General features: G+C 39.4%; 3 protein-coding genes across 4 annotated transcripts; 1 reads left to right on the top strand and 2 right to left on the bottom strand.

Annotated features, from left to right (window-relative positions):
- Window positions 1-690: 690 nt before the first annotated feature.
- On the bottom strand, window positions 691-5,336 carry LOC133449483 (heme transporter hrg1-A-like). Its single transcript, XM_061728637.1, has 3 exons — window positions 4,974-5,336; window positions 2,868-3,035; window positions 691-1,823 (listed from the first exon to the last, which is right to left on the bottom strand). The coding sequence occupies exons 1-3, from the start codon at window positions 5,101-5,103 to the stop codon at window positions 1,687-1,689; spliced, it is 435 nt and encodes a 144-aa protein (XP_061584621.1). The 5' UTR covers window positions 5,104-5,336; the 3' UTR covers window positions 691-1,686.
- A 463-nt stretch (window positions 5,337-5,799) lies between these two features.
- LOC133449482 (uncharacterized) lies at window positions 5,800-11,790 on the bottom strand. Its single transcript, XM_061728636.1, has 4 exons — window positions 11,234-11,790; window positions 9,135-9,520; window positions 7,892-7,935; window positions 5,800-7,800 (listed from the first exon to the last, which is right to left on the bottom strand). The coding sequence occupies exons 1-4, from the start codon at window positions 11,538-11,540 to the stop codon at window positions 6,825-6,827; spliced, it is 1,713 nt and encodes a 570-aa protein (XP_061584620.1). The 5' UTR covers window positions 11,541-11,790; the 3' UTR covers window positions 5,800-6,824.
- Window positions 11,791-21,515: 9,725 nt separating this feature from the next.
- phf13 (PHD finger protein 13) lies at window positions 21,516-27,126 on the top strand. 2 transcript variants are annotated; one of them, XM_061727715.1, is made up of 5 exons: window positions 21,516-21,834; window positions 22,561-22,662; window positions 24,120-24,299; window positions 24,413-24,836; window positions 24,915-27,126. In XM_061727715.1, exons 1-5 carry the CDS (start codon window positions 21,790-21,792, stop codon window positions 25,145-25,147), a joined length of 984 nt encoding a protein of 327 aa, XP_061583699.1. In that variant the 5' UTR covers window positions 21,516-21,789; the 3' UTR covers window positions 25,148-27,126. The 2 variants fall into 2 exon arrangements, with proteins under 2 accessions (XP_061583699.1, XP_061583701.1); XM_061727717.1 differs by lacking the exon at window positions 21,516-21,834 and adding an exon at window positions 23,467-23,529.
- Window positions 27,127-27,188: the final 62 nt, after the last annotated feature.

The raw sequence follows: 27,188 nt of genomic DNA, 5'->3' as shown, positions 1-27,188 counted from the left end.
ACAAGACTCTAGGGGATTACAAACAAACCAGTATAATGCAATTAGGATATAAGTACCTCCAAAAAGAAAACCAAAAAAAATTGTTAAGTACAGAGGAAGGATACAGGATACTCTAAAATGATGAAAGTGCCCTTTATAGGATCAAAGTTAGTAATAACAAATAAATAATAGTTGGTTTTTTAATGTCTTTATATACCAGACATTGATCTGTAAACAAGTTCCTAAATAAGTTTAAGAACACCAAACACTGATAGAGTTGGAATAATTCACTCACATATTTTTCACATCAACTTCAAAGCTCTTCTATCAGACGGCTGCCTTAAAAAAAGGCACCAAAAACACAGAACGCCAACCCCCACCATTCCTTTGAGGGACAGAATAAAAACGTGGATGGATGGAATAATTGCCTGACTTCAAAGTCCAGGTTATTGGCCCGCATTTACTGTTGCAGTTGCAGCGCTGTGCAGTGTTTTCTCTTCATATATGTGCTCCGGTTTGGTGGGAAAACTGCTTCATTCCCCTCATGATGCAAATCCCACTCTAATGCCAGTCAGTGACCCTCCTGACCCGGTCTTAGCAGGAGCAAGAGTGAGTAGCACCCTCAATCTGCTTCTGTGGCACTTTCTCAAGAAAATCTTCTTTTTTTTTTAAAATCAGGAATGAAATGTTTCAGAGGAACAGAAACTGTACACTGTAACATTTAAAAGGAGGAAGTTATTGCACAGTGAGTTTTTTTTATTGCACAATAATACCTGATAAATGTAAAATTAAATGTATTTCATCAATTTCACTCCCAGACACACTCTTGTACAAACACACACTGCTACGTTCACTCAAGTGATGCATGTGAACACACCATGACATGGTACAAAAATTACAGAAATGGATGATTAGAAGAAAAACTCTAAAATAATCTCATTAAATAAGAATGTACCAATTAATAAATGGGACTGATAAGGACAAAAAACATCAAATATTGTAAATATTTGAGCATGCATATTGTTGGAATCACTGTTGAGTTAATAAAGCCAAAGAAATCTTTTTTTTTTCTCAAACAGATTAAAAAATAAACTTTTTTCATCACATTAAAAACGCCAGCTCATACTTCAAATACACCCTGAATTGGGACATGTGGTGCTTTTCTTTTGAAGATGTTGCAGGATTTGGACGACACCTGCTGAGTGTAAGTCCTGGATACACCGACACAGCAGTGCTGGGATGTGAATCCACTTTAAAGCATTCTATTCATCGTAGGACTGATACGTGATTTGCAGGCTTCTTCATCTGATCACTGTAAGTGAAATTTGTACTGATAAAATAAAAACACGTCACAAAAATGGGACGGAATGCGGTGCACTTGTTGCTGGACGACTGGTGCCATCTAGTGGCTGCAGCAAAAAACTGCAACTGGTAGTCGTCACAAGACAGACACAATTCCCAAATCATATGTAAGGTTACAAATGACTCTTTTTCAGTTTGTCCTGTGGAAAAAGTGCAGGAGAAAAACATCTGAGGAAGGCGAGGAAGTGGCTGAGGAGACATGGGTACAACCCGGGTAAGAGCACGCATCCTCAAGACAAAGCATCAAGAACCATGACTTTACCTACATCTCCTCAGCTCAGCCAGCACAGACAGCTTGCTTGAAACTTTCTGAGCAGTAACTATGGGACTTTGACGGGAAGTTGCTCAGAAGTCACTGAGGATGCTAATGTCTGCAAACTCTTTGCGGTAGCGATGAGCGGCCAAGGCGAGGAGAAAGGACCACTTCAGGCTCATGAAGCTCCAGACACAGGAAAGGTAGAGGCTGTGAGGGTCAGTCAGCGCTGCAGCAGGAAGAGACACACAGAAGCATTCAGAGCTCTGGATGAACATGGACATCTGGAGTACAGTGCAAAACATCAAAATCTTTCAGCCAAATCTACTTTGGTATTACACGCAGACCACTAATACACAACTAATCCATCACAGTTAATGAAAGCTTTTGATCCTCAACCACAACAAACCAATAAGGATGGTTAATAAGGCCAAGATCTGTGCAATTCCTAAACATGTAGGAGTTAAACTAGACTAAAAGACTCCTCTAAAACATTTACTGGTAACTAGGTTTTCAACTGAAATATTTAGTGAAAAACGTAATTATCCCTGCTGGAAAGTGCAGCGCTTTTAGAGCAAACACCAAGATATTAAATAGGTCATTCCTGACTGAGTCACCGTGGATCAGTCTTTTCTTTCATGTGATGGATTTTCTCCCAAAACATTTTGAATTAAGTGAAACTATAAAATCTACATCAATATTCAAAGTACTTTTTAAGTTTCTAATGTTTTTGGTTTGATGATTTGAGAGCTATATTCCACCCTTTTGGGATTTTGCTGAGCATCGTTGGTTCAGGTTCATAATATGTATCCATGAAACCCTGAGGATATGTTGTAACTAAACAAGCAGGGATGGATGGATGGATGGATGGATGGATGGATGGATGGATGGATGGATGGATGGATGGATGGATGGATGGATGGATGGATGGATGGATGACTGACTATTGAGTGAATGTCTTACAAATCTAAAAAATAATAAGAGGTATAAAATCCTTTTTTGATCCTTGTAGCATGCACGTCACAGTTGGGTCTCCACCAACAAATTCAGTCTGTTAAATTTAATTGCGCTTATTTATTTATGTTTATTTTATTGCTGTGGGAGGTGTGAGAGTTTAATAATCCGAGGGGACTGCAGCCATCATTCTGGTTATGCACCAAAGCATATAAATAAAATGTATTATTATTATTATAAAGCACAAAGTCCGTTTTGGTTATAATTAGACCACCCAACTACTTTTGCGACCATGTCAAAATGTTTTGGAAAAGCTTACACTCCTTTCTGCTGATGGCGATGGACAAGAAAGTGATAAAAGCTAGGACAGCCAACAGAGAGAAGAAAACTCCAGTGAAGAAGAAAACCTTGAGGCCCTTCAGCCAGGACCGCCAGTAGTCCTGCAGGTACATGACATGAGTGATCAGGGCCCAGAGTGCCAGCACAGCTAAAGGGGGGGACACAAAGCAGACACGGAGAAGTTAGACTTCAGAAGACACCTTCTAAACTACATTCCCAGTCAAACTAAATTGTTTTTCAAATTATATTTGCAATTTTAATAGAGTTATAATGGCAAATTAAAGGTTGCTGAATTCTTTTATTGACAACAAACTGAAATACAGTAAGAAGCAAAAGTGGGTGACATGAAAATAACAATATCGACTAAACCAGCATTGTTTCCACACTTCCTCGCTCCTCCCAGGATGGGCACGTGCAATGATGGGGACGGAGCAGAGAGTGTAGCATCAAAAATCTTTTGTTTCTTTGCATCTCGGTTATATTTAGATGTGAAAGCGCTTGATGGGGGAAAAAAAAACATTTGTGCTTTTTCACTCTGCTATACTTTCTCCTTTGAATGTGCAATGGAAAATCTTCTACGAAGGTGGCAAAAGTTAACACTGTACGAATGCATTGTTGTCACATTCAGCACATTCAGCAGAGGCCATGTGACAGTTCAGACCTTAAACGTGCAGGTTCTCGCTCCTTCTGCCCCACTTCGTTTTAAACTAATGTAAGAAAATGTTATGGTGACGCTTTACATCATGCTGATTTGCATCATGACCTTGATGTTGATCCAGTATACATGTATGAGATGCAGCTCAAAGGTAGTTGAGTCTCAAATCACTAACTATAGCATTTGCAAAAAGAGTTTGTTTGTTTTTTTGTTTTATCCTTAAATCAATGGCATCCAGGAGTTTGGAATTACGTTCACCAAACAGTGGAATTTCAAAACAAATGAGAAGTGGTAATACTGCACATAAACAACGTCCCTACAGATATAAAAGAAATCCCGCTCCAAGGTTGTGAAAGTGAGTTTGGGTGGTTATGAAATTCTGTTTATGCGAGTGATGACTCTGTGTTTTCAGCGACTGATGATGAAGCATGTTGTCAGCTGATGAGTGGATAAGTCACACTTCTGTCTTCATGCTCACCTGAAGAGAAGGAACCGATCCGCAGCAATAGCTGAGCTAGTGTTTCAAAATTAAGTTTGTGTTTTTATAATAAATAATTATTTAATCTCCTGAGCTCTGCAGCAGTGTGAATGCTTATTTCACGAATCCTCCTCATCATCATCATCACCATCATCATCATCATCATACAACCGTCACCTCTGTCTTCAACTTTTTTGATCAACGTGAATTAACCTTTGGGATTTTTGAACAAAAATGCTGTGTTAGTGTAATTTCATCATAAATACTGTCTGACATCCTGCCAAAGATACCCACTGATTGGTATCTCTGGAAACAAAAATGTTTAATAAGCACTCATCAGATAACATCCGGTGGTTACAGATAAGGACTGGTAAACCTCAACAGGCTCAAAGGTCAAACTCATAAAACCACTTTACATCTTTCAAGAACTCTTGAAGATCAATTGTAGCAAACTATAAAGGTCAATTTGAAACATCAATATATAAAATCAAATATCTACTACATGAATGCACTTCTGGTCTAAAATTATGTTGTTTTTTTTATTTTGCAATTATAATTATATTTTACATCAGTTTTTGCGCTTTTCTTGTAAAACAGCTTCTGTTTTGCACTTTTTTTGTAAATTACGACCAAAAGTTGTTTGAAAATGTACTCTTTAAAATCTCGTGTTAGTTCCTACATGTTCTTAATCATTACCTAAAGGGCCAGCTCTTCCTTTTGAGTCCAAAGGTGGATTTACTGTACAGTTTGTATTTGCTGACCAACTGATTTGTCTGGGAGGGGGTGTATAATAACAATAATAAATAAGTTATAAAACAATAATAATCAGACTTCAGTGTGTGACTTGTTCCCCCCCTCATGAAGTTTGACCTTCTTTAATGTAGAATTATGTTAAGCCCTCTGATTTGATTTCACATTCACACATGCATTTATTCAGACAGTCTATACTTTACCTGAAAGACCTCCCATGGCTCCAGTCCACGGCTGTTTGTACACGATGTTCCACACCAGGAAGGCGGACAATCCGAAGAGAATGCCACAGGAAGCATAGCCGATACTAAGGTAGGTTTTATTGATCCCCATATTGACAGACAGACAGAGGAGACTGAGAGGAGACTGTCCTGGAAGAGGCGACAGCTGCGTCCGCTCAATCTGCACACACGTCCTGCGTGGACAAAAAAAATGGACCAAACGTGTGCGCTCTGCTGACTAATGGCTGTTGTCACATGCAGGAAAATGAAAACATGACAAAGCATTTCAAGTGGGAAGTGTTTTTTCTTCTCTTCCAACAGCAGTGCAAAAACCTTCAACTTACGTCACCTTTCACTGAGAGAACACAGCTGCTCAGCCTGACAGCGGCCGGAGCGCCCTCTAGCGGGCGACACTAAAACACCTCTCTGGAGGAGCATGAACGGCATTAATGTTGGAACAGTGTTAACTATTTATTGAGGTAGATTTGTGTCTTAATTATTCATACAAAAAAAGATTGCTTCAATAAAAAAAATATTTTCAATTAAAAAAAAAAATCACTTCAATAAAAAAAAAAAACTTTCAATCAAAGAAAAAGTGTTTGAATGCAAAAAAATATTTGAGACCCAAAAAATTGCATTTGAACACTTTTTTTTGGATTGAAAATATTTTTTTTTATTGAAGCAATCTTTTTTTTGATTGAATAATTAAAGACACAAATCTACCTCTATAAATATTAAAACATTCACAACTTTTTTTTCGGGGAAAAATAAAAACAATACTGGATTTTCAAATGAACTGCTTTATTAAATTCAATGCAAATGAAACGATGCCAACATTTGGAATAAGACTCAAGAATACAATCATGAGAATGAACAGATAGAAGTTTGTATCTGCAATGCAAACATCTGATGCAGTTTTAACAGTTATGTTTCTGGAGCGGGAGAATTTCAAACAATAGAAATACGGTACTGTGATGTTTCATGAAAAACTTGTGTTTGAATCAACTGTACAAATTACAAGATTTCAACCCGTCTACAGGCCTGACTTCCTACCCTATTTCTGACTATTATGGCCAAGATGGGTCTCCACTTCTTCAGTTCAGAGGCAGAACCACAAACAGAAGCTAGAAAAAGGTTGGACAGATGTAAAAACCAAAACAGCAAAGTGAGGAGGGACAGTTAATCACCATCATACTATTTTAGTGGGTCATTATTTTCCCCCATTTCCACTACACCAGTGTTTCCCAATCCCAATCCTGGTCCATGTTTCCCAGCATCAACACACCTGATTCAAATTAACTGTCCTCATTAGCTTGTCATGCAGGTCTGGACCACTCTGTTGATGACACAGCTCCTTGTATGACGGTATGCTGAAGCAGGGCAGCACTTGAGACAGGCAGGACAGTGGGCCCCGAGGACCAGGGTTGGGAAACACTAGACTACACCATACGAAGCTCAAAGCCACTGTATCCAGCAGTACCACCTCTAACCACATGGGGGCACATAGATCTGAAGTTTATTTGTGAACATTTCAAACTTTTTTCTTTAAGTCGTGCTCTGAATGTAAGATTAATCAGTTGAATCATGAAATTCAACGGATTCAACTAATCAGTTGAATATGAAAAATAGGTTTAAAGTAGACACAGAACTGGAACAAAGTAGGAAACTAGTAGAGTAAGGTAAAAACACAAGAAACGAAGAGTCAAATTCAATTTAAAACGGATCACCTAATCACACAAGTTGGATAAATATACAACAACATGGAGCATGGGAGGGCAGATCTTTTGCTGAAGGGAATACGACTGTAGTTTGAGCAATACCACCTTAAGCTGTCTACTCGTTTAAGATTAGATTTGGGAGGTAGTAATAGAAAAAGAACTCATCTAACTTCTTCTTCATGTTTTGGATGATGGTCTCATTGCGATAGATGCGTTGAACGAGTATGTCTTTTCGGGAGTGCACCAGCAGATCGCACCATGACGTACCCGTCACCAACATCTCTCCTTGGATGTCCCAATAGTGTGGATGTGTCAGTTTCAACTGCAGGAATCCATCCCTACAGGCTAGAAACTTACATTCGCTGAAACTCTGAAAATTGACGCACTCGATGTGCACCAAACCAAAGCTCTTTGTCTCTTTTGGGTCGTACACCAGCCCATCAGGCACGGCCCCCAGCCAGGGAGCATCCGGGTGGACGACCAAACCACAGGGGGACCAGTTGACACACAAATGCCGACAGTATTCCCGAAGAGCTTCCGGCTTTGTTTCCTCATCTATCTGCGTCATCTTGTTCCTACGACCGCCTTTCTGTAATTTCAGTAGCAGTTTTTCTGCATGGCTCTGTCCTGCTTTACGCGTGCAGATCTCTCTGAAACGGCTGGTCAAGCGCAGCTTCCGCAGCTTTTCTACAGACTCCTTGCATCCACGGGTGGACTCCTCCAGACTGTGTGCATCCTCCCATGTGACAGACATGGCATTTATATGCCCCTGCTCTTGGGCACTGAGGTGGGGAAAAATAGATGCAGGCTCCAGTTTGTGGTGAGACACGGGAAGCTGCGGTTGAGGGGGAGTATCTTCATGAGGTTTGAAATCACTACTTGATGGCACGGGGCACTGGTAAGATAGTATGCTACCTTTAGGAACTTTACCAAAAGCAGAATCCACCCAGTCCACATCCGCTGTGAGGCCCATTGTAGTTATTAAAGGCTTCTGCTCGTCAGGAAAATCCTTAAAGGTTTCCTGAAGTCTTGCCACAAATTGGCGGGGATGAGCTGGGGCAACGTTGACGTTATAATCGTTGACTCTCATCCTGTGTGAAATAGGTCAAATATATTATTTCTGGAATGACAACAATACTACTTTAAAAAGAAAAGTAACCATTACGAGCTTAAAATATTTACCTTGGAATCTGTAGCATCGTCTTCTGTAACGAAGGCTGTAACTTCTTTTATTTTGAAGCACAATTTCCACCCAAAAAAGAAAAACAATTTTGTTTTCAAGGGCAAAAAAATATAATTTACAACCCAATTTCCAAAAAAGTGGGACTGTGTAAAATGTACATAAAAAACAGAATTGAGTGGTAATAACATGGAATACCAGAAATAACGAGTGTGTGTATTATAAAGCGTTTTCTCTGAGCTTAGCTTTGATTGACTTAGATTCAATGGTCCTGGAAAATTATGTACTATCAAAAAACACTTGTGTAAACTATTGTAGCTGTCAGCAAGAATTAATGATTTCTATTTATTTTTTTTAAAGATGTTTTGGGGCTCTAGTGGCCCTTTATTCAAAGTGTACAGACAGGAAGGGGGTAGAGAGAGAATGGGGATGACATGCAGCAAAGGTGCACAGGCTGGGATTCAAACCTGCGACCGCTGCAGGAGGACTGTAGCCTCAGTATATGAGCCGCTCACTTTTTGTTTTGACATCAAAGTAAAAACTTCAACTCATTTTTTGCCAAAAGTATACCAGAAGATCTCATGTTACCCTGAATTAAAAGTCAAGTCTCTGTTAGCAAGATCAAGCAAGTCTTGAGTCTTATGGTCTGAGTGCAACAAATTAAAATTTCCTGTAAGAACTGTAGGAACTATTCATTTCTAATGTTTCTTTTCTTGTAATGTTTAATCATTCAAAGTATGTTATTTTCAAAGGGCTGCCAAAGTGAATGTTAAAAATCTCCCAATGCTGTGTTCACCATTTGAATTAATGTGATGTGAATAAAAAGAGCATTATATTAAAATGACTTACTGCCCATAACTAATTTAATTCAATCCAAGCCGTTTTAAGTGTATCTGAAATGATTGCTAGGGCTCTGCAGTCAGTTGCATTTTAAACATTTCCGTTTCAGAATTGGCCATCGATGATTACAAAAACAATGTAACTGAGAAAAGAGAGGGGGAAAAAAAGAAAAGATTTTGCCGCATTTTTTCTTGTGCTCTGAGAATGAGAAACCTACTTCAGGCATCCACTCCACTTGTGTAAGTAATTCCTATCCTTTGTTTTCTCATTTTTAAGACACAGTCATGTTGATTTTATTTTAATAATATCAAGCTCAGGTCAATGTGTCAAAACTGTTCAAAGGATTATTTAAGTGACATATGCAGACCAAAAGCTTTAGACCAGAGATTTCTTGCTCTTGCTTACCTCGCTCTCGTGCAAAGGTGAGTAAGCTGAATCTTCCTCTGACTCCATGGGGGAAAAGTCTCCTTGTTCACTTCTCTCCTCGTCATTTGATAAAGTAGCTGATGAAAAAGCTGGTGATTCCAAGTTGCACTGCGCTGACTGAGAGTCGGTGATGTAGGGCATGTTTTCTTCTTCCTCTTCTGGTTCACTTTTCACACAGACTTGTATATTAAAGTTGTCAACTTCTGGCAGTTGTTGTTCTTCTGATCTCCAGCTTATGCTGCACTCAACCATCTCTTCTTTAGGTTCTTGAGTCAGCGGCTCTGACACCCCACTGTTCAGCCTGGTGTTCGCCTCCGGAGGTTGCTCAGGGTCCATTGTGGTCGGTACAGTGTACTGACTAATATCTATCATTGGAAAAAGAAGAACATCTATGATAACTACCAGTGCATTTCTTACTTTTAATATTAAAAATATTAAAAAAAAGAAAGTACTACAATACCTCATACATGCTGATGAACTGGTCATCATGTCTCCATACAGTGCTGGGCTACAGCAACTGCTTAAAGTGTGCTCTAGCTATGGAGTCCAGTATGACATTGTGTTTAACCCTAAGAAGAGTGTTATTCTGATTGTTGAATGTTGTCTGATTGTTAAAGCTAAGGAGGATCAGAAACAAAAGTTTCCCCCATTCTTACCGTCAGTGCTGTCAGCTCTATGCTCAGGCCAATATGCTTGCCCGTAGATTCCATATGTGCACAGCTGATGTTAAAGTAAATCTATTCAGAACCTATTGTACACCTCTTTACACAGCTCACCTTTGGTGTAATTATACCACCAAAGCCAAGCCAAAGAAGCAAATAATGATGCGTTCAGGATCCTCCTTAAGCTTCCAAGATGGACAAGTGCAAGCACTTTAATTGTTAATTGTTATCTCCCCACCTTCCATGCTCTGCTGTGGAATTTTATGTTTAAATGTATGTGTCGACTCCATGAGTCCGAAAATTGTCTAATAACTGCACTCACTAACATCAAATGGAGTGATACAAGGTACACATCTGGACTATGGAAACATTGGAACAGATGTTTGCATGTATTTTAATGTGTGACCTGTAATTTTTATGTATTTTATATGGAACCTTTTGAGTCTGTAATAAAGTATTCAGTCATTCAATACCTACCAGAACACCAATTTTGGTGGATAAATTATTAGTACTGGTTTTAAACAAAGTGTCTGTACTTTTCATTTACAGAGTCAGACACTTTGTTGTAGTTGTAGTTACAACACGCACACTACTACATACATGACTGCGGGTGTCAACTGAGAAAGGTATTAACATCAGTACTCGAGTTGAGGGGGGATGAGCGGGGATGGCATCCCCCCTGAAATAAAAACGGTCCAAATCATCCCCCCTGTAAAACTGCCATCCCCCCTTTCCATCCTTTATGTCAATTCATCAATTAATGTGGTTTTACTGCTATAACAACATTTAGAGTCATCACCAGAACAATAACTTATTTGACAATTTTCATCTGTTTCAAGTAAATTTTCACTTGAAACAGTCACTTGCTCCACTGGCAGATTTTTCTACTTATTTCAAGTGAAAATCTACTTGAAACAAGTGAAAATTGTTGTTTTTTCCAGTGATGAATCTTGTTTTAAGTGTAATGAGATTTTCTTTACTAAAATGAGACATTTGAACTAGAAATAAGACGAATATTCTTGTTAAGATTTTGAGTTTTTGCAGTGATCCATTTTACTTATCCTGTGAAGGACAGAGTCATATTGATAAGTTCATAAAACTGCTTTTTATTGTTGTGTTTTGATGTATTTGATGTAAGCCCAGTGGATATTTAAAGCTTACAGAAGGCTGCATTTAACTGCTGCTATGTCATTCCTGCAGTATTTCTGCAGGTGTTTTGGTCACTGCTATTATTTGTAATATATTATATTATTTGTAATCAGCACAAATGATCTGTCCCCATATGATAAAATCCACCACCCCCCCCTGATTTTTTTTTTTTTTACAACTCGAGTTCTGATTAACATCAATAATTCAGGTTAGAATAGAGGCAGTAACTAGGATTATTAAACATGCAGAGTATTGTTCTGATCGTACCTATCCTGGCCAGGTTGATCTGGGGGCTGAGCACCATGTGCAGCATGCTCCGCAGCTGCTTGTTCTCCTCGTAGCAAGCCTCCACGATACGCTCAACTTCTCCAAACACGTCCGCCGCCAAGGTGGTGAAGTGCTCCGTCAAAAAGCTCCGGAAACTTTGCATGCTGGTGCCCGACATTTTGAACACGTTTGAGGACTTAAAACAGAAACAGACAGTGTTTTCGTCGCGAGCCACAACAAGCCACGCGCCCGGCGTTACCATGGATGTATTATATAACTGGATACCGGATCGAAAATGGCCGCCCATTCATTTCAATGGAGTTTGCTCACCCAGCGCATCCGCCGAAAAAATTTCTGACTTCCTGGTTTACTTCCTGGTACACGGGCCCATAGAGCATGCGCAGTTGAGTCACCTCCCATGATGCTCTGGGGCCTCCCATCATGCCCCGGGGCAATGTGAACGAGCGCTGCGCGCTCTGGACAAGCGCTGCGCGCTCATGAGTCCTTCAGACCGGTAATGATAGATGTACACAATGAAATTAGGGATTTATAGGGCAAATCAACCGATGCTGTTCTCAAAGTCATGGTTATAGACTATACATGGTTCATTTGTGTGTTTTTTTTAATTAAAGATAAAACGAGTCATTTTTATTTAAGATGAGACACCCCAGGTTAATAGGCTAAAATAGGGTAAAAATGTAAATAGCAGGTATCACCATGAAACTTCCCAAGTTTATTACTTACATTAAGACAAATATTTTTTGTATTACAAGTTTTGTCAAGTATTATGTTTAAATATGTCAAATATTATGTTTAAATGTGGTTAATTTACTGCGTTACACAGAGTCTACGCCGTAGGCTCCGCGGCTCCGCGCACCCTACGGCGTAGGAGCCGCGGAGCCGCGGACTGCCCACTGCCCACTGCCCTGCGGGCACTGCCCGGCTTCGCAGTGCCCGCGGAGCTGCGGAGGTGCAGCTTCCCCGGGAGCACTGTCATAAAATAAGCTGAGGATTAAGGGTTAAGATGATGTTAAACACATGACATCTAAAACTCCACGGCACCGTCGCAACAACTACGACACATCTCTCTCCCTGCACGTTTGCTCAAACCTGATGGAGGTCAGTTTTATTGTGAGGTGGGGATCTCACGCCACAAGCTCATTTTGTTAATATTGACCCTCATTTAGTCCCGTGCAGGGCGCTGCCTCCAAATGAAAGAGCAACAGAAGAATACATATTTGAAGTGCGTTAGGTGTGTGTGCAGGAGGATCTCAGTGGAAACACCCACACCTGCGCCTCCGCGGAGCCGCAGATGATCTACAGGATCATTAGAATGCTTATGAATGTGGTCGAAAACGCAGATCTTCGGTTATGTGTGGATGCAAATGTTTTTATAAACGGAGGGGGGGAAATATTCGTTTTTAAAAATACCCGGCTACGTGTGGACAGGGTCTTAGACTTGTGTTATTCCTGCCTGATATCTTATTTTCACAAACCATACACCGTTGGCTACAACGGAAATGTTTAAGTACAAGAATGACAAACCATTATTATTCTTGCTATTAAACATTTCTGTTTGGTGCAAATTGGCAATGCAATGTGTTTCTGAGTGATTATTCCGCCGAACGGCTTAGTTTCAGCCATCCTCGTTCCCGAGACACACACGACCGCGCTTTGCGAGTGCACGGCACAGCCGTGACGTCACGCCCAGAAAGAGACTTTTCTTTGACTTTTCTGGCCGTTATAAAACATTTTTGACGGATATAAAGTCCATGACTTAAAAATATAGAATACAAAGATTAGTAATTGGTGGTGATTACAGCTGGAGGTTTCCTGTGAACAGTTTTAGAGGCTTCTCTTTTACTATTGCGGTCTATGGGAAAAAAGCTTTCTGGGCCCCATGGGATTTTTTGTTGCAGTACCGCGGCTGGCCACTGGAAAAAATCGGCGTGCCTGCTGAGCGCGAGACTGGGGGCCTGGGCGTTACCATGGATGTATTATATAACTGGATACCGGATCGAAAATGGCCGCCCATTCATTTCAATGGAGTTTGCTCACCCAGCGCATCCGCCGAAAAAATTTCTGACTTCCTGGTTTACTTCCTGGTACACGGGCCCATAGAGCATGCGCAGTTGAGTCACCTCCCATGATGCTCTGGGGCCTCCCATCATGCCCCGGGGCAATGTGAACGAGCGCTGCGCGCTCTGGACAAGCGCTGCGCGCTCATGAGTCCTTCAGACCGGTAATGATAGATGTACACAATGAAATTAGGGATTTATAGGGCAAATCAACCGATGCTGTTCTCAAAGTCATGGTTATAGACTACATGGTTCATTTGTGTGTTTTTTTTTAATTAAAGATAAAACGAGTCATTTTTATTTAAGATGAGACACCCCAGGTTAATAGGCTAAAATAGGGTAAAAATGTAAATAGCAGGTATCACCATGAAACTTCCCAAGTTTATTACTTACATTAAGACAAATATTTTTTGTATTACAAGTTTTGTCAAGTATTATGTTTAAATATGTCAAATATTATGTTTAAATGTGGTTAATTTACTGCGTTACACAGAGGCTACGCCGTAGGCTCCGCGGCTCCGCGCACCCTACGGCGTAGGAGCCGCGGAGCCGCGGACTGCCCACTGCCCACTGCCCTGCGGGCACTGCCCGGCTTCGCAGTGCCCGCGGAGCTGCGGAGGTGCAGCTTCCCCGGGAGCACTGTCATAAAATAAGCTGAGGATTAAGGGTTAAGATGATGTTAAACACATGACATCTAAAACTCCACGGCACCGTCGCAACAACTACGACACATCTCTCTCCCTGCACGTTTGCTCAAACCTGATGGAGGTCAGTTTTATTGTGAGGTGGGGATCTCACGCCACAAGCTCATTTTGTTAATATTGACCCTCATTTAGTCCCGTGCAGGGCGCTGCCTCCAAATGAAAGAGCAACAGAAGAATACATATTTGAAGTGCGTTAGGTGTGTGTGTGCAGGAGGATCTCAGTGGAAACACCCACACCTGCGCCTCCGCGGAGCCGCAGATGATCTACAGGATCATTAGAATGCTTATGAATGTGGTCGAAAACGCAGATCTTCGGTTATGTGTGGATGCAAATGTTTTTATAAACGGAGGGGGGGAAATATTCGTTTTTAAAAATACCCGGCTACGTGTGGACAGGGTCTTAGACTTGTGTTATTCCTGCCTGATATCTTATTTTCACAAACCATACACCGTTGGCTACAACGGAAATGTTTAAGTACAAGAATGACAAACCATTATTATTCTTGCTATTAAACATTTCTGTTTGGTGCAAATTGGCAATGCAATGTGTTTCTGAGTGATTATTCCGCCGAACGGCTTAGTTTCAGCCATCCTCGTTCCCGAGACACACACGACCGCGCTTTGCGAGTGCACGGCACAGCCGTGACGTCACGCCCAGAAAGAGACTTTTCTTTGACTTTTCTGGCCGTTATAAAACATTTTTGACGGATATAAAGTCCATGACTTAAAAATATAGAATACAAAGATTAGTAATTGGTGGTGATTACAGCTGGAGGTGTCCTGTGAACAGTTTTAGAGGCTTCTCTTTTACTATTGCGGTCTATGGGAAAAAAGCTTTCTGGGCCCCATGGGATTTTTTGTTGCAGTACCGCGGCTGGCCACTGGAAAAAATCGGCGTGCCTGCTGAGCGCGAGACTGGGGGCCTGGGCGTTACGCTTAAAAAACACAAAAATAAGCGGAACTTAGTAGTAAATAAGCGGACTCACTTCCTGGAGAGAGATCTCGCGAGAGCAGACCTCAGGCATTAATCAGCACCGAGTTAATCAAGTAACCAGAGTTCTATGTATGCTGATATTTTACTGCTAGTAGTAGTATTTATATTTATTAAATGAAACCTGGTCAGTTACTTTATTATTTAATGTAATTCTTTTTTTTAATTTTTTTTATTTATTTATTTATTTATTTATTAACATACAATGAAAACAATGACATGTATCTAGGTGTGAGTGTGTGTGTGTGTGTGTGTGTGTGTGTGTGTGTGTGTGTGTGTGTGTGTGTGTGTGTGTGTGTGTGTGTGTGTGTGTGTGTGAGTGTGTGTGTGCGTGTGCGTGTGCGTGTGTGTGTGTGTGTGTGCGTGTAAATAAGATGATGAAAGTAGTAGATACATAAATTAAGAATATTAATTCGAGAATAAATAAGTAAACAAATAAATAATTATCATATAGAGTGGTGTAGCACGATATAATATAAATATAGCGTAATAATATAGTAATATCCTAATATAACATCATAATTCTTATAATATTATAACATATAACAAAATGATATCACCATACTATAATATATTACAATATAATAATATTATAGTTTAACATCCCATGAGATTTCATAACTTAATATAATAATACACATGAAACAATATATCATGATAATGCCATGAAAAATTATTAGAGTTAGAATTGGTTATTTATATATTGCAATGAGGGGTGAGGTCAGACCGGGGCGTCAGGGAAGCGAGCAGGAGGCCCCCCACCAGACTCCAGTATTTAATGGAATTCTGAATTTAATCTCCACTGTATATATTGTCATGTGAACTAACAGACCTGTCTAACTAAGCATAAATGCGTTATAAAAACTAGCATTTACATATTTAACACATATTGTTTACAAAGTATAAATGGGGTGTACGTAACTCAAGCATCACAATAAACAATGATAACAAAGCACTTGATTTATGAAGTGTAAGGTAAAGATATTTAACAAAAATTAGGCAAGGCAAGGCAAGTTTATTTGTAGAGCACAATTCACCACAAGGTCATTCAAAGTGCTTTACATCAACATTAAAAGCAGCAAGACACAATTAAACAGTAAATAACAAATAAAATGATAAGAAAAGAGGTAAAATAATAAAAAGCACAAGTTGTTTAAAAGTAAGGGCAGTAGAGTACAGCAGGTAAGTATTTAATTTCAGAGTACGCTTCAGTAAACAGTAATGTTTTTAATCCTGATTTAAAGGAGCTGACGGTTTGAACAGACTTCAGGTCTTCAGGAAGTTTGTTCCACAGGTGAGGAGAAATTAAAATATATTTTTTTCAAGGTTTTTTGACATTGTTTTAAAAGAATTGTATTACTTTAAAGAATATTGGGGGGTGGGCGGGGAGCAATTTATAAAGCCATGAAATGAATGAGCATTTTATTTTCATTTGCAAGTGTGAATATAGAGCTTTTGTGAAATTGTAAAGGACAACTGTGTTAGACAAACCTTTATCAAACTTATTCATAAAATAGTAATTACAATGTAAAATAAAGGTGGATCATTTTCTACATTAAATGAAATCCAACTATGAATGTTAGTAGCCTATTCACAAATTGTCACCTATATCTCTAAACCTAAACCTCCAAATCATACCAATGAATCCAATCAATGCAACCAGCACGTACTGTACAAGCAGAAAGGAGGCAGGAACAGGCTGCTCATGTCTTTGACTTCAAAGGATAAAGTGTGGTCCAATTGATTTGGACCACACTACTGAATTTAAAGCTCACTTGAAAAGATTATGAAGCGAGTATACTCATGGGATTATAAATTGGCTCATCACATCATGGCAAAAAAAAAAGCACTTATACTGTGTACATCTCAGTGGCAGATTTGGGTCGTGGCCAGCGGTGACCCCACCGTGGCCACCCCTTTGAAAACTGCCTGGCTCCCCCATTGCATCTACTTGCCTAAAATCTGTACCACGCCCACACTGCATAAGCAACGCCAAATGATTACCCCACTGATTATATTATGTTAGTAACAAAATAAGGTATCTCTAGCTGAAAGTATGTTAAAGTAGTAAGGTCTGAAAGATGTGCAAGTTTTTCAGGGATTTCCCCATTATATTTAAATGGGCCTCCAGTTTTGAAATCCTTGAATATTTTGAAAAAGTTCAAGGATTTGAAGGACCAAAAGTCATTCTCTCCTATTTCTGAATGAGCTGAACATTTTGATACCAAAATGGTTAAAATACTGTAACTCAAAAAATGTGGAACTGCTTGTGTCTGAGGTGGTTCTGGTTCTGTTTGCGGTGATTCTGGTTGTGTTCAGGATGATTCTCATTGTGTTCAGATGGTTCTGGTTGTGTCTGGGGTGGTTCTGGTTGTATTTGTGGTGGTGCACAGCAAAGTTTCTCAAGGATGTCTGAAGATTCTACCATTCAAATCCAATAAAAACACTGAATTGTTGATAACATTTAAAAGTTAATGTTTCAAAAACTACAGAACATTTTAAAAATCTGTATCAAATGGTAAAAGTTTAAAGTCTTGTGAATAGTTTAAAGTTTGAATGGTGTCTCTAGCTAAAAGTATGTTGAAGTAGATCTGTAGGTCTGAAAGAGGTAAAAGTTTTTCAAGGATTTGAAGATTTCCCCATTACTGTATATTTCAATGGGCCTCCAGTTTTGGAAATCCCTGAATATCTTAAAAGTTCAAAGACTTGAAGGACAAAAACGAATTCCCTGCTATTCTGGAATGAGCTGAACACGTTAATACCAGAATAGCTAAAATAGTTTTAAAAAATGTGGAAGAAGGGTCCCTGGATAGCTCAGTGGGTTCAGCGGGCACCATTGGAGGCTGTAGTCCTCATGCAGGCAGCGCAGTTTCAAGTCCGGGCCTGTCGCTTTGTACTGCAACAATAATAGAACATTGATTCAACATCTTTTGCTATCTGAGAACAAAGTCAAACCGCAAGTAAACCATACTTTATTTATTGGAAGCACTGACCTAATTAGCTAAATCTACAAAACAATTGTGTCAATGTTCATTACTCATATGACTCTAAAACTGCAATAGAAATATTTCTAAGCACATATGAAAGGATCAGCTGGATGTTGATAAATCTGTCTTGTCATATGCAGAGTTGTTATTTTATGGCCCTGAAAAAATTGAAAATTTTAACACTGTTACATGAAATAGTTCTCCTGGCAACCATTTAGATATCAAGTATTAAGTGTTAATAAGTTTGTTACTAAATTATTATACATTTTAAGTACAACTTTCCTTATTTAATATGAATAATTACTGTATTCGGATACCATTTCATGTGAAAGTTGCCTCTGAGTCATTGATCCAATGCAAGCACCAACATAAGCACCTTAAGTTGTACAGGTCCACGTTTTTAATCAGAAAGAAATTCATTTTCAGTGTTTTTGCTGTTAATTTTTCTTCGCAAGTTTATCTTTAGGGAGGATCAAATAAGACACACAATTTAAACAGAACATATTTATTAACCAATAACTAAAAAACAATAGAGCTAGCCCTGTTAAATAATTACGATGGACAAAGATCACCGCTACCAGAAACTAAACAAAAAAAAGAAAAGGGTTCCCTAAAAAATAGAAAGCAGGTAAGGATGGCAACTGAAGGAACAGAAACAAGAATAGTGGTAAAGATACTAACAAAGTTTATTTTGACATTCAATAATAAAAGCAAGTACTTTAATTTCATATAAATTAATTAAAAACACCCAGATTCAGAAAGCTTGATATACTAGACCTAATTAACATAATTAACAGTAAATGAATGAAAGCAAACTAACCAAAAACACAACAAACCAAGGTTAGTGACAAACCAAACAAAACCGGTTAACAAAGAAAAACAATCCACATTAACTATCAACTCAGGTCTTAGTGATTGTATGCAATATGTGATCTAGATTTTTTTTAAATCCCTTAGGAGAAGGGCTATTTATCAAAATACACTAATCTGTAACCCTGCCAGAATCTGCCTAAAATGAGCACTATTGAGAACACAAACCGCAACAAAGAGACCAACTGCTCCTCCAGACGCCTTCTCCACCACCAGATGAGAGAGACAAAGATACTCAGCACTCACACCTTTTATGCATCTGGCAATTACGGCTGCCAGATGCACCACAGGAACTGCTGTGTTCACGGACACCACTGTTGTTTCAGCACTCAGTCATAAAATGACCCGGTTACAGTAGTAATAGTAGTAGTAGTCGTAGTAGTAGTACTCCCACCCCCTTCATGAGACTGTCAGAGCCCTGGAGAGCTCCAGCACGACCGGCTTCATCACCTGTGATGCGTCACTGAGAGGCATCGCAGGTCCTTCCTCCCCGCTGCCATCAGACTGCACAACCAGGCTGATCATTGTAGTAACATGTGCAATATCTGTCTACCTCATAAACATCCTACTTGCTTTTTTTTTGCACTGTTTCTCTTTCTTTCTCGTACTGCATTACTTTTATTTTCATTCCAATGTATATACTGTTTATATTTTGTAATGATATATTTTTTACTTTTTTTACCCTTTCGCTGCATGTGTGTGTTGTGTGTACTGCTGCTGCACAAAGCACATTTCCCCACTGAGGGAGGAATAAAGGACAATCTAACCTAATCTAATCTAAAGTAGTAGTAGTTATAGTATTAGTTAAAGTAGTAGTAGTAGTATTGGAAGTAGTAGTATTAGTAGTAGTTATAGTAGTAGTATTAATAGTAGTAGTGGTAGTGGTAGTAATAGTAGTTATAGTAGTTGTTACTACTACTATAACTACTACTACTAAGTAGTAGTAGTTATAGTAGTAGTGGTAGTGGTAGTAGTAGTAGTTATAGTAGTAGTAGTAAGTAAGTAAGTAAGTAAGTAAGTAAGTAAGTAAGTAAGTAAGTAAGTAAGTAAGTAAGTAAGTAAGTAAGTAAGTAAGTAAGTAAGTAAGTAAGCTTTATTTGTACACAGACCATGGTCACGGAGCGCTTCACAGTTACAACAAAAACAAAACACAGTTTAAAAGGCCAAGACAACACATTGACAATCATAACAGCCCCAAGACAATTAGGCAAAAGCCTGCACAAATAAATAGGAGTAGTAGTAGTAGTAGTATTAGTAGTTATAGTAGTAGTAGTAGTTATAGTAGTAGTAGTAGTGGTAGTAGTAGTTATAGTAATAGTAGTAGTTATAGTAGTAGTAGTAGTAGTAGTTATAGTAGTAGTAGTAGTAGTGGTAGTAGTAGTTATAGTAGCAGTATTAATAGTAGTAGTGGTAGTGGTAGTATTAGTAGTTATAGTAGTATTAGTAGTAGTAGTTATAGTAGTAGTAGTAGTTATAGTAGTAGTGGTAGTAGTAGTAGTAGTAGTAGTAGTAGTAGTAGTAGTATTAGTAGTTATAGTAGTAGTAGTAGTAATAGTAGTAGTAGTAGTAGTAGTAGTAGTAGTAGTAGTAATAGTAGTAGTAGTAGTAGTAATAGTAGTAGTAGTAGTAGTAGTAGTAGTAGTAGTAGTAGTAGTAGTGGTAGTATTAGTAGTCATAGTAGTATTAGTAGTAGTAGTTATAGTAGTAGTAGTAGTAGTAGTAGTAGTAGTAGTAGTAGTAGTAGTAGTAGTAGTAGTAGTAGTAGTGGTAGTATTAGTAGTCATAGTAGTATTAGTAGTAGTAGTTATAGTAGTAGTAGTAGTAGTAGTAGTAGTAGTAGTAGTAGTAGTAGTAGTAGTAGTAGTAGTAGTAGTAGTAGTGGTAGTATTAGTAGTCATAGTAGTATTAGTAGTAGTAGTTATAGTAGTAGTAGTAGTAGTAGTAGTAGTAGTAGTAGTAGTAGTAGTATTAGTAGTAGTAGTAGTAGTAGTAGTAGTAGTAGTAGTAGTAGTAGTAGTAGTAGTAATAGTAGTAGTAGTAGTAGTAATAGTAGTAATAGTAGTAGTAGTAGTAGTAGTAGTAGTAGTAGTAGTGGTAGTATTAGTAGTCATAGTAGTATTAGTAGTAGTAGTTATAGTAGTAGTAGTAGTAGTAGTAGTAGTAGTAGTAGTAGTAGTATTAGTAGTAGTAGTAGTAGTAGTAGTAGTAGTAGTAGTAGTAGTAGTAGTAATAGTAGTAGTAGTAGTAGTAATAGTAGTAATAGTAGTAGTAGTAGTAGTAATAGTAGTAATAGTAGTAGTAGTAGTAGTAGTAATAGTAGTAATAGTAGTAGTAGTAGTAGTAATAGTAGTAATAGTAGTAGTAGTAGTAGTAGTAATAGTAGTAGTAGTAGTAGTAGTATTAATAGTAGTAGTGGTAGTGGTAGTATTATTATTATTGAGCAAAACATTCCTTCATTTCCCTTACACAGTTGGATCATATTCAGGGTAATGTATGTGTAACCCATGGTGTAACCGAGGCCAGCTGTCTGAGCGAGGCAGACCCAGGAGAGGTCACCGGAGGCAACAGCGTGACAGTTGCTGTAGCCGCCACGGGGGGGCGCTCCATAGCGCTCACCCGCCCCGCGTCATCACATGTGGGAGGACACGAAGAAGAACACCGAGCAGGCGAGTGACAGCAGCGCGGAGCTGAAGAGCTGAAGTCAGTACAGAAGTGAATCACCCAGACGGGCTGGACGAGCAGTAATATCTGCTCACTGTACACTTCAGCCGGCACGCCTCGGAACTTTGTCTCAACTTGTGAGATAAGGATGGGACAGTGAGCCTGTTGCTGGCAGCTGTATCGGTCCTGCATCGACCCTGCATCGACCCAGAGACCCAGAGAGCTGAGCCAGCCAGTCCGGCAGGTGGTCCACTACCCGGCCAGGATGGGGGACAGAGACCCGTCCACACCCCCCGCCTTTCAGCCAGAGGTGAGTGTTTTAATGTGGTGTTTGGTCAGTAATGTGCAGGGGGTAGCCTTAGCACGCTAGTGTTGACAACCATTCTCCCAAAACACGCCGGAAAACACGATAAATCACACGGACAATGCTTAAACCCGACTCCTGTTTTTGCGTTTGTGAATATCCGTGTTGAAGCTGAGACTTTGAGGCGGTTTTATCCAGAGGAGGGTGAGTTAGATGGTGGGGGACACACTCCTTCACCACGGCGGAGCTAACCGGCTAAAGGATGATTTATGGTTCCGCGTTACACCGACGCAGAGCCTACGGCGTACGTTGCACATCTACGCGTACTTACGCCGTAGCCTACGGCGTCGATTTAACGCAGAACCATAAATCAGCCTTGAGTGTCATGTTGTCACAACAAGTTTATAACATTCGATTAAAAACATGTTTTTAAAAAACACTTATCACTGTTTAATAATGTATCATTACTGTGCGACTTAATGTAGACAGTTCAACCACACTGACAGCAGCAGCTTGGCTTTAGCTCGGTACTTTAGTCGTCGACCACTATGAGGCCAACTCCCTGATTGGGCTCATTGGTGCGAATAAAAAAGGTTTAACCACGAGTTTGTGTGAATATGAAACTGTTGCTTGTGTCGATTAACATTTTGTATGACATTTTACGTTGATTCTCACCGAGCCAGCTTTAATGTGATGGCCGTAGTGCAGGTTTGATTGATGCTCTTGTTCCAGGGCTTCAGTCCGCCCTACAGGAGGAAGAGGACCGTCGAGGATTTTAACAAGTTTTGCACTTTTGTCTTGGCATATGCTGGTTACATCCCCTATCCGCAGGAGGTAAGTGGAGATGACATTCTCTGCCCACACTCGCGCTTTCAGAAAAACAAACAAACAAACAAAAACATACACATGTTGGTGTCTCACTTGCAGGCAGCTGCATTATTCATTTTAAACATTCTTTCACATGTAATGGAGTAAAAAGAAAATCCCTGGCTGAATAGAGAAATGTTTGGCTTTTGCATAGGGAAAATCTTTTTTTTTAATTTTTTTTTTAAGGAATCAATACCTATGTAGAAAATTAATGAAGACATCTTCTTGAGGTAAAACAATCGTTTGTTTAAATTAGGAAAATAGACTTGATGGATTTAAAAGGTTCTGATCATCACATTGAATAAGAAAGTTAAGATTGCTATGTAAATGTGCTCTGTGTATGACTTAGGTAGGAGCACTGGGGGATTAAAAATGGGAAAAAATCGTGGATAAAAATAAAAAAAGATTGGCAATTTTTCCAATATATGGGTTAGTGTTAGATGTGGTTGAGAAAGATGCATTTAAACCTTTGACTTAGTTTCTAACAGGCAAAGCGCATTCTTTTTCTGTTCAGTGTTGTTTACTCAGTGTGGATATGAGACGTGATTGTGTGCTTATTTAATATTCTCCTTGGGTACAGAAAGAAAGGTAGTCACACAAAGATTTTTCTTGAACAGATTCCTTTGTCTATGCATTTTGCTTATAATAGCTTTGCATGCTTTGTACAAAGAACGTTTTTTTCCCTTGCCATTTACACGGACTGTTACTGGTTTAATATTGGCTGCACTCCCTGTTGTCAAGTTTGCTGGTTTTTTTCTGACTGTCATTTAGAGCCTCCTCAACCGACAGTACAGTGCTGTTTGTCACCTCCTTAACTGAACCCTCTGTTCTATGGCAAGTAGCCCCGATCAAACTGTTAATCCATTCACATCCATATATCTGCTTATAACACGTGTACGTACATTTAACATGGTTGAAAGAATTTGTTTTAGCAAAATAGTGTTTTTAGAAACATGCAGCTCCACTGCTCAAAGCATTGAAGCTCTGTCCTATCCCTATCAGAGGGAGACTGTCTTTACAGTTTTCAAGTTATCCATACCCTTGATAGCCTCATCTGTTTTGTTGTACGACTGTTAATAGCAAAACATTGTTTGACAATAACTTGCCTTCAGTGTGAGTTCATTTGGAATGAAAAAAAGTGTGACATGTTGCTTTTTAAGTGTAGTTCCTGTTATCACTGCTAAATCTGGACAGATTGAGTTCCTTTTCCCCCAACAGGAATTTTTTTTTTAGATATTGACTTATTTCCTTTCTTTTGAAGATGTTTCATTCACCATGCTGCAGTTGAGTTTCTCTAACATGGTCATATTATTGTTGAACAGACAAATGTTTGTCATACACATTTTAAATCTGTCATTCACAAGTTATTATCTTCTGATGCTAATTTGCTGTCACTGACATGACATTCTCATTTCTTTGTATAGGACTCTCCACTGCGGAGTAGCTCGAGTCCCCCCAACAGCACAGGCAGCACAGCTGACAGTGATGGCTGGACCCCAGGACCCCCAACCTCCTGTCCCCAGCGTTCCACAAAGATCCCAAAAGACATGAACCGGAAACGTCCACAGCCAGGATCCGTGCTGTCCACTCATACCAAGAGAGATGTAATCTAAGCTGATACAGCATCACTATCTTTTATAAACTATTAGCGCATCCACGTAAATGAGACTAGAGTTTTGCTGTAATTTTAATTCTAATTCTAATTCTTTCTCAACAGCACACAATCACCAACATGCATCCTGATGAACACAGGAAAGCTGACAAGCTAAAGAAAAAGAAGAGGAGAAAGGAAAGTGAGCATCAGCCTGGTGGTGAAAGCAGAGCACCGCAGATCCATCTACCTGGACCAGATGTGCAGTCTCCTCTTTCCTTTGGTGGCCGAATAATCAAAGAAGAGCCTGAAGATGATCTCAGCATTCCCCTCCACCCACAGTGCCTGCCCGGCCCTTCATCTTGCAAGGAGGAGCCCAAGGAGGAACATCAACACGGGGATGGTCAAGAAGACCTTGAAGAAGGGGCGATGAAGGTACAGAACGTGGAGGGCTTTGCAGGAAGTAGAACCGTGTTCCGCCAGGGGAAACAAGTGGTCTTTAGAGATGAAGATGGGTCAGGAGAGGATGAAGACATAATGGTGGACTCAGGTAAATTATTTTAATGCTACGTATGCTAAATCTACATTGTCTGATCATTGAATGTAACCGTGTATCTTGCCTTCTTAGATGACGACTCGTGGGACCTGGTGACATGTTTCTGTATGAAGCCTTTTGCGGGCAGAGCCATGATCGAATGTAACAAGTGCAACACCTGGATCCACTTGTCGTGTGCCAAGATCCGCAAGAGCCATGTGCCAGAGACATACGTGTGCCAGAGCTGCAGAGACATACATGGGCCCCCGGATTCCCGTCGCTCCGATCGCTCTCGTGTAGGCTCACGCAAACATCTGTTAGACTGACCCCCATCCCAAACCTCGAACTTTGACTCCCTTTGCTCCCGTTAATCCTCGTCTTGTTGGACTAACACTTTCTCAAAATCAGGTCTCACACCCTTCAGTCTCTGTCCATAATGGTCAGCCACAAATCTGCATTTTCTATGGACACTTTTGGACCTATGCTAAGTCCTTATACCATTTAAAAACAGTTCGAGTGCTGTTTTAGATTTACTACAGTTTGTTTCTGCTTACTACAGACTATATGCGTAAGGCAATCACTGAACAGATATCTGTAGATGATGGCGTAGCAGGAAACTGCTACTGTTGAGACACGGTGTCTCATGAACACTGGAAACATTTGAACTTCCAAACGAAGAGGATACCCTCACGACTGCCACCCACCACGGTGCATGCTGGGATATGTCATATGTGGGAAAGATGGTTTGCACTTTTTCCTCACTTTTTCTTTTTTTTTTATAAAGTCTTTCTGACTTTTTGTCACAGATACATGCATGTCTTTTGGATTAAACTGGATTTGACTTCTCTAGGATGCCTCTGTTAATGTTACATAATTAACCATTTAAAATAAGAACTCAAAGCCTTGTGTCAATTGCTTAAGATGGTGCTATAGTATTAAGATGAGGTATAATCCAGTAGAACAAAGACATTAAGATATAAAACTAGTGTTTGCATCTGCTTCATCTGTCATTTGTTCTTGTTTTTTAATGTTATTTAATACATGAAGCTATAATCCCATTCATCTGAATGCAAGCTCCCTTCTTCTTCATCCCTCAGCCATGTTCGTTGAATCAAGTCGACTATACAGAATCTTGACAAGATTGAAGTGTATCAACATTGACAAGAACTAGATGAGAAAGTTTTCAGTGCCAGTGCCCTTTAGTTGTCTCTGGTCAGTATGATGCTGCAGCATTTCATGACAGGATTGAGCAGTGGGTTTGTTAAGCAAATTTTCGAATCACCCACACCCAGCTCTCCCAAAAAAACTTCAATTATGTTTCCAATCGCTACCCATTTGACGATGGTGATATTTTCCGTGACAAATTTACTTTGGAAAGGAAACTCAAAGGCCGTCCTGTTTGAATATTAACAGAGGGCTTAAAAAAAAAAAACCTGTAGCAGTGTTGCAAAAGAGATTTTTTTTTTTTAAGAGTCCAGGTGAAAATACGCATGCAAGTGTTTTTGATTTGAATGAGTGTGTTGGCGAGGCATGTCATCTCATCTGACCTCAGTGGTTTTTCAAAATAGAAAAGTGGATATCTGCAAATGTGGGAACACTCGTTTATTTGGTCTGAAGGGGCAAATCAGCAGAGCAGATCTAAGTAGTTTACCACCTCACTTTCATAGAAGTATTCATTTCCATATGAAGTTGGGTAAATGTAAAATGTTTCAGGACATTTTTCTTTTTCTTGCTCCTCTTTGGATCCAAAAAACTATATTATTGTTGTGCCAACTGCTGTTGGGCCTGTTTCTATAGGCTACACATCGTTTCTGAGTATATGAAAGCCATACTGTAGCGTTACAGATTTCAGATGCAGAGCCTTGGATGTTAGTTCAGGATAATGGTTTTACAATGCAGAATCGATGACTTGACCAAGTAACGACTGATGTTTGGTTTGTTAAGGAACACAAGATTTTCCAACAGTCTAAAAAAGTTATCCTGCATCCTTTAATTTAAAAATGTTAACTTGTTTGTGACAGCAATCAATAAGGTTATGTTTTGAAGATGTTTCAAGATGCACACACACAAAAAAGCTCTCAGGACATGTTTGTCTTAAAGAGAATATGAAAATATCTTAGGCACAAATATTTTTATTTCTGTCTGCGTTTTAAAGATACGACTGTAATTAACGGTAATGCTCATTGTGAGATAGCTAGTCTATTCCGATCCTGGGTCGTCCTACTCCCATACTGAGAAAGCGTTGTCTGTATTGTGGTGCAAACTGTTTCTGTGAAACTATTGTAAACTATTGTAAATAAAGAGTTGCCATTTTAATTAACCCTTTTTTGTTCTATGAATGTTCCGAAGCATAATAATACATTTGCT

This window comes from Cololabis saira, chromosome 8, assembly GCF_033807715.1.
Source record: "Cololabis saira isolate AMF1-May2022 chromosome 8, fColSai1.1, whole genome shotgun sequence".
Taxonomy (NCBI): Eukaryota; Metazoa; Chordata; class Actinopteri; order Beloniformes; family Belonidae; genus Cololabis; species Cololabis saira.
The sequence above is the reverse complement of the archived record's forward strand: the minus strand, read 5'-3'. Positions and strand labels throughout refer to the sequence as shown.

What these genes read in the sequence shown, in the direction of transcription:
- LOC133449483 (XM_061728637.1), bottom strand. Translation starts at nt 5,103, where the DNA reads ATGGGGATCAATAAAACCTACCTTAGTATCGGCTATGCTTCCTGTGGC. An exon ending in AGCCATGGGAGGTCTTTCAG is followed by an intron (nt 3,036 to 4,973) that starts GTAAAGTATAGA and finishes CCCCCCCTTTAG; the next exon opens with CTGTGCTGGCACTCTGGGCC. An exon ending in CGCCATCAGCAGAAAGGAGT is followed by an intron (nt 1,824 to 2,867) that starts GTAAGCTTTTCC and finishes TTCCTGCTGCAG; the next exon opens with CGCTGACTGACCCTCACAGC.
- LOC133449482 (XM_061728636.1), bottom strand. Translation starts at nt 11,540, where the DNA reads ATGGGCGGCCATTTTCGATCCGGTATCCAGTTATATAATACATCCATG. An exon ending in GATCAACCTGGCCAGGATAG is followed by an intron (nt 9,521 to 11,233) that starts GTACGATCAGAA and finishes TTCCAATGATAG; the next exon opens with ATATTAGTCAGTACACTGTA. An exon ending in ACGATGCTACAGATTCCAAG is followed by an intron (nt 7,801 to 7,891) that starts GTAAATATTTTA and finishes TATTTCACACAG; the next exon opens with GATGAGAGTCAACGATTATA.
- phf13 (XM_061727715.1), top strand. Translation starts at nt 21,790, where the DNA reads ATGGGGGACAGAGACCCGTCCACACCCCCCGCCTTTCAGCCAGAG. An exon ending in CCCCCGCCTTTCAGCCAGAG is followed by an intron (nt 21,835 to 22,560) that starts GTGAGTGTTTTA and finishes CTCTTGTTCCAG; the next exon opens with GGCTTCAGTCCGCCCTACAG. An exon ending in AGACATAATGGTGGACTCAG is followed by an intron (nt 24,837 to 24,914) that starts GTAAATTATTTT and finishes TTGCCTTCTTAG; the next exon opens with ATGACGACTCGTGGGACCTG.